Source organism: Esox lucius, chromosome 3, assembly GCF_011004845.1.
Source record: "Esox lucius isolate fEsoLuc1 chromosome 3, fEsoLuc1.pri, whole genome shotgun sequence".
Lineage (NCBI taxonomy): Eukaryota > Metazoa > Chordata > Actinopteri > Esociformes > Esocidae > Esox > Esox lucius.
In genome coordinates this window covers 22,806,668-22,819,143 of record NC_047571.1, presented here as the reverse complement: position 1 = coordinate 22,819,143, position 12,476 = coordinate 22,806,668, and the positions used below count along the sequence as shown (strand labels likewise).

General features: G+C 45.0%; 1 protein-coding gene across 9 annotated transcripts in view; it reads right to left on the bottom strand.

Annotated features, from left to right (window-relative positions):
- arhgap12a (Rho GTPase activating protein 12a) overlaps positions 1–12,476 on the bottom strand; it is a 48,971-nt gene that overhangs the window by 14,779 nt on the left and 21,716 nt on the right. For all 9 annotated transcript variants that reach the window (XM_029118647.2, XM_029118650.2, XM_029118652.2 and 6 more), the window contains 2 exons: positions 569–712; positions 202–330 (listed from right to left, as the gene is read on the bottom strand). In XM_029118647.2, the coding sequence (XP_028974480.1) occupies positions 202–330; positions 569–712 (273 nt within the window). The remainder of the gene's footprint in view (positions 1–201; positions 331–568; positions 713–12,476) is intronic.

The window sequence follows — 12,476 nt, the reverse complement described above, 5'->3', positions numbered from 1 at the left end:
AGGAGCAATTCATATTTCAGGCCACAAGGTGTCAGTGTCGTGCCATCCTCACCAGCCCAAAATATATCTGTGAAATGCTACAGAGATCCTTTGTAAGGACTCTTGAAGATTACGACCCCATGAATGTTTGCGCGCGTGTGTTTTTCATTTTCTTATGCATGTCCCAGCATACGCGTTTCCAACGTCCCAGTATATCCATACCTCTGCTTCTCCAGTGCTGTTTCCATGGGGATCCCCCCGGCTGCCAGTGCTGGCCTCCCTGGCTCGGGGGGGCTTCCAAGTCCTCTCCTGGGTAGAGCGGTTGTGGTAGTAGTGTCGGCCGCTCTGGTCCTTGGAAAGAAATTCATTGAAAATCATGAATTGCCCGTTAGAAATGTATTGTAGTGATTGTAGCTTCGTGGATAAAAACGGGCAAACAAGACACAGATAAAACAGGACAGGAGGACCGCATTGTAAATGCTATTCCCTATAGTTGGGAAATGGGGAAAACGAGTGCACACAATACAGAATAGGGTGCCACTGAAGGTGCTTTTATAGACCGTAGGTCATGACAGTGGGGAGTACAGACCTTGTGTGTCTCCCAGTCCCCATGGACATGTAGTGGGGAGGTGGATGGGGCAGGAGGCAGGTTGGACCCAGAGATCTTCAGCTCCTGGAGGTTAGTGTAAACAGGAGACTCGGAACGACCCCCGTTACCCGAGGGAAAGACAGCCTGGAGAAGAGGACAATGAGATGTTGAGGACAGTGATTCGGCATGCATAATCAACAGGGCAAAGAAAACCGTTGAACCCCATCAAAGACACTAACCGATGTCCACGAGTCACTGACGTCAGGCAGTTAGACAAACAAAGGATATGCAGCCAAGTATGAGACATGAATACCTTATTAACCCAACGTTAATCCAACAAAACACTTTTGGTACCATAAAATGGAGGGAATATGTACAATTCCAGCAACAGTTCAATTGAAACTTCGACTTTTCCAGGTCATTTGGTTAAGCTTTGGGTGGTTATTATCGTAGACTTTCGCAAAATCTGGCAACTCTGCCCTACATGCAGACTCGCGTTGCCACAGCTACCTGATGAGCTGGATTTTTTTTGCTTTGGAATAAATTGATAGTGCAGTTTGTGTTTTGACAACTATTTAACTACTTCACATGCTGATATTGACTTTGGCATTGTCGTGTTTTCTCCTTTCTGTCCAGAAAGAGCATTGCAAGGTGGGTTTTGTAGTCAACATGAGTCTCAACAGATTCATAAAAAATGTCTTTGCTAATTATAACTACAAAATGCTGACAAATATCAGCATAGACTATATGACCAAAAGTATATGGACACCGGACCATCATACCTACATGAGCTTGTTGGACATCCCATTCCAAAACCATGGGCTTTAATATGGATTTGGCCCCTATTTTGCAGCATTAACAGCCACCACTCTTCTGGGAAGGCTCTCCACAAAATGTAGGAGTGTCTCTGTGGGAATTTGTGCCCATTCAGCCAAAAGAGCATTTGTGAGGTCAGGCACTGATGTTGGACAAGAAGGCCTGGCTCGCAATCAAAGTTCCAATTTATGCAAATTAATTATTTAAAAAACATATTGTGATTTTCTGGATTTATGTTTTAGATTCCATCTCTCACAGTTGAAGTGTACCTATGATACAAATTACAGACTTCTACATGTTTTGTAAGTAGGAAAACCTGCAAAATTGGCAGTGTATCAAATACTTGTTCTCCCCACTGTAACAAATCACTGACCAGTGGTACATTCATTTTGTGATTACTACATGTGGACATAAAGACAGAGATCCTAAATAATTCCATGCCCTGCAGTCTGTAAACAGCTCTGAAGTTTATAGCAGAGAGATCAATGGGTGCGAAACATGCTGGGTTCAACCGGACAGTTTAGAGCCAAAGGTGATGGACTATTCACAAATGAAGGCTCTACACAATAAGTCCTTCTATTGCCCTCAGTGCTATAGGTCTTATAAAAATGTTTTTTATAATGAAAGTATATAGAAAAGCCACAGACAATAAATAAACGCAAAACAATGTTTATGATAAAGGATAATAGACTTTTCCCTTGTTTTTATCCTTTAGGTTTCTAGTAAAACAGGGCCATCTATAAGCTGTACACTCTATTCCCTACCTCAGGCCCATTTGTTAGGGTGGGCTTCACAGACACATTGCGGTGGAACAAATGTCTCAGATATGTAATGTCACTGACCCCGGTAATAACACTTAAACCTCAATCACGCTGCTCTTGTTTCAACAGTGTGCTTTCTAAGAGGAAGTCATACCCTGACTTCCAGTTCAAAATAAACCTCATTTTATGAGCCACAAAACCACAGAAACCGTCCAAGTATCAGAATTTATCTGCAGTGTGTCTGTGTGTGTGTGTGTGTGTGTGTGTGTGTGTGTGTGTGTGGGGGTGTGTGTGTGTGTGTGTGTGTGTGTGTGTGTTTGTGTGTGTGCACTGTCACTCTAGGTATTAATGGTGCCCAGGAAACTAGTTTAGGGGCGTTCACCCTCAATGGGAAAGTCAACTAGTTTAGGGGCGTTCACCCTCAATGGGAAAGTCAACTAGTTTAGGGGCGTTCACCCTCAATGGGAAAGTCAACTAGTTTAGGGGCGTTCACCCTCAATGGGAAAGTCAACTAGTTTAGGGGCGTTCACCCTCAATGGGAAAGTCAACTAGTTTAGGGGCGTTCACCCTCAATGGGAAAGTCAACTAGTTTAGGGGCGTTCACCCTCAATGGGAAAGTCAACTAGTTTAGGGGCGTTCACCCTCAATGGGAAAGTCAACTAGTTTAGGGGCGTTCACCCTCAATGGGAAAGTCAACTAGTTTAGGGGCGTTCACCCTCAATGGGAAAGTCAACTAGTTTAGGGGCGTTCACCCTCAATGGGAAAGTCAACTAGTTTAGGGGCGTTCACCCTCAATGGGAAAGTCAACTAGTTTAGGGGCGTTCACCCTCAATGGGAAAGTCAACTAGTTTAGGGGTGTTCACCCTCAATGGGAAAGTCAACTAGTTTAGGGGTGTTCACTCTCAATGGGAAAGTCAACTGGCCTTTCCTTTCATACTAACCTGAAATCCCACCCTCACACTGAGCACAAACCAATGAGTGACCTAGTGGTCTAAAGCATGTAGGTTATCTGAACGGTACAGGGAAGTCATCAGTTGTATTGTATGGAAGTCACCAGTTGTATTGTATGGAAGTCACCAGTTGTATTGTATGGAAGTCACCAGTTGTATTGTATGGAAGTCACCAGTTGTATTGTATGGAAGTCACCAGTTGTATTGTATGGAAGTCACCAGTTGTATTGTATGGAAGTCACCAGTTGTATTGTAGGGAAGTCACCAGTTGTATTGTATGGAAGTCACCAGTTGTATTGTATGGAAGTCACCAGTTGTATTGTATGGAAGTCACCAGTTGTATTGTATGGAAGTCACCAGTTGTATTGTATGGAAGTCACCAGTTGTATTTTATGGAAGTCACCAGTTGTATTTTATGGAAGTCACCAGTTGTATTGTATGGAAGTCACCAGTTGTATTGTATGGAAGTCACCAGTTGTATTGTATGGAAGTCACCAGTTGTATTGTATGGAAGTCACCAGTTGTATTGTATGGAGGCCACCAGCTGGTGGTCAGATGGACATCTGGGAGTATGACTGCATGAACTGAGCTGTGGATCAATGGTCACCATGCCTGTAGGGCACAATGGGACCACTGAACACATCAAATGTGACCTCTTGAACTTTGGTCTGAGAGGGAGACTCAGTGTTCCCTTTTGGAAGAGTACATAAAGGAAAAGTAAATAATGATCCGAAAAATATACTGCAAAGTTACACCAGTGTAACAGCATCAGTTTGTCTGCAATACACTGATAGACCCAACAAAATCCCAGAGAACATGCATGCACGCACGCGATTTTCACCCTTGGAAACATTACTCAGAAATTCCCGATTGACAGGTATGTTTCTCCAGGGCAACAGCTAACGTGTCTGAACGCCAAAAACTTTAACGTTTTATTTTTTGGGTACATATCAGTTTAGTTCTTTCAGATCAGTTAAATCTGGCAGACCTAGAAGATCTCTAAAAACAGGTTTGTCTACTCACACAGGGCCATGTGTAGTCCTACATAACTAACATAACTAAACACTCCATAAAGCTCATGAAACATTCCGTTTTCAAAGTTAGGCTAGTATAACTGATTTACTACATTTAGCCTTCAAGAAAGTAGGCTTTCAGTTGTTCTTGCAAACAAAGCCCTCCGTGCGCACAGCGCACACCCCTGACAATAACGAAACGGATGGTTCCATCATCTATCGACGATACTTGGACAGGTTGATGGAATGATGCGTCAACGCTAATCTGCGGTGTTCATACCACCTGGATGAGAGGGGTGGTTCCGGAACTCCGGGTGACTTCCAGCCCATGTTTCCTTGTGAACCAGAACCCAGCCAACCCCAAGACCCGCAACAGGACTCCTCTATTAACCACCCTGAGAAACAGCACACTGGCTGAACAAGGCAATTACAAAGATACCGGCTAGAGTGAACCGGCAATAACCAGAGTGGCCATGTTTGCTGTCCAACAACTGTTTTAGTGGCAAATCTATTATACTTTGGATTTTTCCTAAGTGTAACATTTCAAATTTAGCCGCAACAAGGTTGTTCAGTGGAAATGTCACTGGTGGGAAAATGGACATATTTCCTTTATGTAGATTTTAGAATACTGGCATGACAAAGTGTCACCAGTTGAATACATAAACCTAGCTAGTATCTGTCCGCACTGCAGCCAATTATGCAGTGTCTCTCTATCAGCAGCACCATGCAGGCTCAACATTAAGCACATATCAAATCTCCCAATGACAGCCTGGGCTGGAGGCTGCTGAGGGGAGAAAGAGGAGGACAGTGATGTGGGGTGACACAGCTCATTACAGATAGGAGACCTGCCTCTGTCTCTCTCCCCCGTCCCCTCTCACCCCCCACCCCCTCTATCTCTCTCCCTCCCTCCCCGCCCTCCCTCTCCCTCTCGCCCCCTGTCCCTCTCCCTCCCAACCCTCTGTCTCTCCATCTCCTGTCAACGGCTGTGTGTTGCATACTAAGTGGCCCTCTCCACCGTCACCCAGCAGCTAAAGATAAGCCCCGGACCCAACCACACTCTCAGAGAGGGGAATACCGAGGGACAGCAAGCGAACATGAGAGAGACATAGCCAGAGGGGGTCCAACAAAGATTTGGACAGTAAATATATTAGGTTGATATCAGCCTGCCCTTGCCAGCTCTCCAGCCGCAGTCTTCAAATGTTCAGCAGGGTGATATTTACAGACCAAAAGCCCATTATCATCCATCCAGCTGGAGAGAAAATCAACCCAAAGTGGACAACACAGCGTGGATCACAGGACAGAGTGAAGATCCTTAGACCTGATAATGAATGCACACCCACGAGGTGGCAGTCTCTCTCAATACCATAATGCAAGCCCAAAGCAGCACATCAACCTGCTCTACTGCATACCTGTCCAACACAACAAAGTGATACCAGTTACCACCTAAATCACACACAATCATGGTAGGTACATATGTAAATGTACACACAAAAGTCACACTTCCCCCTTGACCTTCATACTACTGGACTACAGCACACACCCGAAGGCACGCACATACACAATATTCATGGAGGAAGGCCGAGACTGCTGTGTGAAGTAGAGTAGAGCAGGGAACAGAAGAAGCTGACAGGGACGTCTACATACAGACAGACAGACAGACAGGGCTTTTGAGGAAGGGAGTGGTCCTCTTTGATGATGTTACAATACAGCAAACAATTATGGGAGAGAAAGTTCATAAAGGGTGACAGCAGTATTAAGTACATTATTACGGCACAGGATAGTGAAACCTTTTGTTATTGGACTAGGTTTCACTGTGTTTGCCTTCCGAATGGTGTCTACAAATGTGAATGCCAGCCGGTCCATCTCTGATTGGATATTACAGTCGCTCAGAGCAGAGATGCACTGAAGATGTATCCTGCTCTGTTCTGGGTTAGTGGGATTTTTACAGGTGGGTAGAAGAGGGAAAGATAAGACAGCTAAAAAGAAGGGTATGTCCAGCCCCTAGCACTTACCTTGATCAATCGCAAAACGTAATAGTATAAGGAGCATTCTATCTCGGGTAAAAGGAAAATGTGAACTATTTATGATATACCAAAGAGGAATACATAACACAGTTGTCCTTTCTGAAACCCCCTAGAGTGGATTTATAACAACTGGAAATATTCTGTGGGGCAAACACACATGCAAACACACAAACACTATCACTCACACACACACACACACACACACACACACACACACACACACAACCACAAATGCACACGTGCACAAACACACACAGTGCCTGGAGCGTTTTAGCAACACTCATACTTTCAGCACACAGTGCCAAGCACAGCCAGTTAACCTACAGCAGGTGTAATGTTTATAGAGGCAATCCAGAGCATCATCTTGTTCCCTGCGAAACTCATTATAGCAGGCCCAGAGGGACCCAACGGGATGTGGTGCTGAGTCATAATGTTGGTGGTGAGAGGAGCTACATCCCTGAAGTGCAGAGCTGTCCACACTTGTCAACATGAACCTGAGAGTCCTCACCTATCTCATCTGTGTCCTCCACCTAGTCGACTGAAATACCCCTCACCTTAGCTGACAGCACCACGCGCAGGTTTTCATACATTTCTGAGGAGCTCAGACCCGGTCGCGTTATGCTCACTTGGATGAACCAATTACACAAAGTTTCACAGAGATGACGCATGTCAGGCTAAGTGAAAATCAACTGTTAAGTTGCCAACTGTGTGGACCGTACATTCATAGGCAGAATTCAAATGATTGTTGACACTTGTTATTAAACACATGGTGATGTGACACATGCTTAATTTAAGCCCAGAGAAGGACACACGTAACTAGTCAAATAACATTGTTAGCCAGCAGTAGCTAGCTAGAAACGTTAGCTAATCTACAAGCCAAAGCTGCAATGTTAATAATGAAACAAAGTCTGCACACCATCAAAACTCAATGCTCCTTAAGCCAGCCTACTAGCAAGTTAATACCAAACAGTGTTTAAAAAACATGCTATCAGCAAGCCAGCTAATGTTAACAAGTGTCTATCCAGCAGAAGTAAGCCAACTCTACGAGGCTGCATAACAACAGTGGCCATGGTGCAGCCTGAGCTACTACTGGAAGGACTGACAGTGGTGTGTTCTTCACGACCAGGGCATTTGTGGCGGGCAGTGAATGTCCCTCTGTATCACACACTGAGCAGTCTGACCGCCTGGGAGTCCAGCTGCTACAGCTGCTGCATGCTGATCACTGTCCCAGTGTCGTCGTCCCCCCGTCCCCCTGCCCCCCCCCTGGGCTGATGTGGAACTGAACTCCAAGGGATCTGTGTGCGTGTCCGGTGAACCACACTACTGTCCCCACAGGAGAAGGGCGGCATCAGGGTTAGAATTAGGTTTAGGATTTAAGGTCAGGCTAAATGGGATTTTGAAAGGGGATGTTTGTCCCCATACAGCCCTAAAAAGTATAGAACATGTGTTGGGTGTGTTTCTACATGCAAACCAACAGGGCTCCACAGTGCGCCAGGTTCCTTTGTATCTGTGACTTAAAATGGAGGGGCACAGACTCATTTGTAAAAAAAAGTCTACATGCGCAATTATCAATCTCAACACAGAAAAATCAATGGTCCTGTAAGTGCAGTGTTTTGACTGTTTAAATGACTTGCCTGTAGTCGCACAAATAACTACTGATACCATGACGCACCGCGCAAATCAACGAGTGAGTCGTAGCCTAACATAGAGGCTGGGACTCCCTCAGGGAAATAATTAGACATTTGATTCTAACAGAACGGATTGATTAAAATAATGAACAGAATGAATCAAATTGCGCAGAGTGGAAACTAAAGCTCATATGCTCCTGTTGTGCACACTTCATTGACACCGGCCCAGTTGCGATTATGTCTTTTAATCTAGCTCACTAAACAATTCAGAAATATATCCGGTTTCCATGCTGTCTGAGGTACAATCTGATAAACAAATCTCAAACGTATCATACACTGCAATCCGTCAATTAAGTATCTAATCAAAGTAACATTGGAATTATTCCAACCCTGTTTAGCCATTATTGGCTTAAAAGCAAAATCTTACATGATTTCTGGCTAATTCATTTTCAGCATGTTGCTTGCGCTGTTATTTGGGCTGGGGACACTATTACAAGTCTAGTGGATGATAGTGTTGGGCTGGGGACACTATTACAGCCCAGAGGATGATAGTGTTGGGCTGGGGACACTATTACAGCCCAGAGGATGATAGGGTTGGGCTGGGGACACTATTACAGCCCAGAGGATGATAGTGTTGGGCTGGGGACACTATTACAGCCCAGAGGGTGATAGCGTTGGGCTGGGGACAATATTACAGCCCAGAGGATGATAGAATTGAGCTGGGGACATTATAACAGTCTAATGGATGATAGTGTTGAGCTGGGGACATTATTACAGTCTAGTGGATGATAGTGTTGAGCTGGGGATATTATTACAGTCTAGTGGATGATAGTGTTGAGCTGGGGATATTATTACAGTCTAGTGGATGATAGTGTTGAGCTGGGGATATTATTACAGTCTAGTGGATGATAGTGTTGAGCTGGGGATATTATTACAGTCTAGTGGATGATAGTGTTGAGCTGGGGATATTATTACAGTCTAGTGGATGATAGTGTTGAGCTGGGGATATTATTACAGTCTAGTGGATAACAGGTCGACTAAAATGGCAACAATAAGCCACTTGAAGTGCAGATATACCTTTTTGTCCACAATGAATCTCCATGATGGGGCACACTGATGGAGAACAAAGCATTACTTAAAGAAAAAGCAGGAAATTGGATCCTCCCACCAGAATACCATATTATTTTGATAGCTTCTTTGGTGTGTGTTTTCAATGATGTTCAGGCTCTTGGGGTTGATTCTGCAGACAAGGAATAAGCCTAGGCTAGGGGGAAAAGCAAGCTCAATGGAGGACTTCAGACCCAGTCTAGGCTTAATCTATGCGGCCCTTAGTCTTTGAAGTTGAACCAGTGACATGTCATGCTACAGAAAGACAGCTGGCAACTTAACCTGGAGGACTAATGGGTAATTCCATTCAAGCCTAATGCCACCAGTATGGCAGACTGATGCTAATGAGGCTAATTCTCCAACCAGCAGGGACATGACTGTTGCTGGTCTCCGGGGGGTCAGAGGGCAGGACAGGAAGGGAGGGAGGAGTGCACCGGTAGTAAAGACAGAGGAGAGACAACAGAGAGACTTCCTGATGTAACAGGTCAGCGGGAGCAGCCTGGGATACTGCGGCATAATCAGCTTATGGAACATGGTTGTCCTGGGAAATGTGGTCCGTGTCCTGATATGCACCCTATTCTAGGGTCCTATTCTACTGGAGCGATCGTTTTATTGGAGATGAAATACTGAAATCAGCAAGAAATAAACTAACAGTGCTTTTTATTTCAGAAATCTGTTGGAAGTATTCCAACACATGGTCTGATAGATAGAGTATGTGATCGTATCCCAAATACGATAAAGCTTAGACATTTTGTTTTTCCCAATAATATAACGGTTTGCCCTTCCATCATTATTTATAATCATCTTCTGTACCCTGACCATCCACTTAAGATGGACTAACAATTCCAGTATGAAGGTAGTTAAGGAACCTGTTTGCACCAGAACCCACATAAGTGAATGTGGGAGGAGAATGCTCCCTGGTCAAAGGTAGTGTACTGTTATACCTAGGGAATAGGACGCAGTTTGGGTTTTAGCTGTTGTTTCCCTGTACCTAATACACTAGTGTCAAAACGCTCAAAAGGAGGACATGTCTGTGTGGAAATATCATTTATCATAAATCTAAAAGTCAGAGCTCATCTTAATCCAACAGCTTTAGGGTTGAGTTTATTGAAGACAGGGGAGGCAGATTAAGAAGATACTGTATAACAGTGGTAGCTACTGTCACAGTATCGTTCATGTCATGTAGAATAACGTGTCCCAAATGGCACCCTACCTAGTGAAATTAATTGTGAGGTGAGAGGGAGGATGATTATGAGGAGGGGAAGGAATAAAATAAGGAAGTGGAGGAGGTGAAGAAGGAGAGTGGCAACAAGCGGCAGCTTTAACGGCTGTCTGGCCCTTTGAGGTATAGTGTGAACTGCTGACAAAGTTAATTTGTGTTTCGGGGGGTTTAGCCATATTTCCACATTCAGTTCACTGTGATTAGTACACTGCACACTCAAGTGAACACAGAGCCCAGCTCAAGCAGAGACAAATGCATCACATCCTGACTTAAGTGTCTTAGTTGGAGCTTTTGTATTCAACTTCTTCATGGGGCAATGTGAGTTCAACTGAAATAACTTGCTCCCTGCAACCGGTTGAGAACCCTGGTCCCTTGGTCTGGTAAGAGGAAGGAACACCACGTGCGTCGTTCTCCAGAGCAGCAAAGGGACTGACAATCCTATCACATCAAAACACACCCAAAACACAGCGTAGCAAAGCCTGGAGGCAAAAGTTATCAAAACACTGGTCTGGTGCCAACTCTAAAAACAGTAGACTATATTAAAGGTCAGATAAGGATTTAGTAATCCTATCTAGAGGCTCAGAATGAATCTTTTCAGTTTTGAAAAAACAGATTCTACCGTTTAATCCTATCGTATCCAAAATCCGATCAGAGAACTTTTTAGAAGTTGGACGCTGCCGGCGAAAGTAATCTCTATCAAAATACGGCGGCCTGACGTCGAACTAAGCATATATCACCGCACAAATGATTATTTCTCCGGACAGATAAACCGTGAAACAGTAAGAGAGGCATTGATGCTTTAGCCTACTGCTGGGGATCGTCTGCACAGATGCTGTGTCAGTGGCTACAATGTACTGGAGGACTGCAGCCGGGACTCAATGGACTCCCACTGAGGGGTCCGGTATGTTCTTACAAAGTGGCTGTGTGTGGCCAGCCGTGGTACCGAATGGCACAACTGGACCTACTCCTCCACAGTAGCACCAGAGGATTGTGGGCCGTTTGTCTGAAAACATCTTTCCATGTCTGCAGGCACGGCTGAGCCACAGAGACGGACTCTGAAGCCGGTAGAGACCATGTCACAGCTTACAAATCCTAACCCCGGAGGAAATAAAACGGACAAACAAGGGTCCTAAGATCAAGGCCTAAAGGCAACAACTTCCTGTTCTATGGGAGGGCCATTGATGGGAGAGATAACATCCACCCAGCAAAACACAGGCCCCGTGTCAGGGCTGGGACGGTACCAGTACCACAATACGTTAGTAGGCTCAGCTTCTACAGGAAAGATGTTATCGCACCAGGTTACCATTTGTTTTACGACCCGATGGTAGCCAGCATTTCAAATACAGGCCTGTTTAAAGGACTATTAAGGGTCCGCCTGGTGTTTTCATGATTGCCTGGTGAAAGACCACAGCGACACTGGCGATGTCAAAGCCCATCTAGTCAGTATACGGAGAATAGGGTGCTGTTTGAGCCACAGACTATTGTGGTGACCCAAGAACCAGTCATCGAACAGGGCAATGAAAAGACCCATTATCCTCCCTCATGCCTTAATAAGAGCCCTGTAGTGCAGAAGTGGAGACCAAAGTGTCACTACGGCGACAATAGTGCGAGAAGGTGCCTATGTCCCTGTAGAACGGATCACTAGACCATAGACCACTACGAACCCACACAGTCCATGATTGTGACTGGGACAGTAGACAGGAGGTTGAGTCAGAGAAACCCTCACATCAATGGACTGGATGTGAGGTGGTTACCACTATGCAAACTAGTTACTGTTAATTACTAGTGCAGAACAGTGATGTTACAGCGGACCGCTAACAGCATAGACACAAACGATTAGAGAGGAGACAGAAGACGATTCCGGAGACGGGCCGCATTCATGTCACAGAAACACACAACGACGAGTCCACAAAGGCCGACGTAACCCTGAGGTCAGAGAAGAGTGGCCACTGGAAAACAGAATGACTCACAGCTGGGCCAGGACAGGATACAAAGGGCTTGTTCTTCTGAACAACATCACAACATTGTCATTAAAGGAATTCGTCAAGACCAGGCTGACAGCTACAGTATCCACTGGGATTACCGAGAATGAAAATATAAAAAGGGCCTGGAGAACTCGATGTGTCCAAAATAATATTAAAAAACGAATGCAGACCCGGTTCACAACTAATGTCTTTGCGCCGTTCACCTGTTCACACCTTGTCAGGTGTACATAAACTCAGGCCAGATTGACCACCCCGGAGGAACAACACAGGCTGACTAACACATTAACAAGGACAGTTCACTGTTTTTAGATGTGGAAATTGGTGAGATTATAAACACTCGGTTGGAAGAGCAGCAGGACACCAACGTGCAGCAGCCGGCCAGACCGCGGAACACCTCAGGCC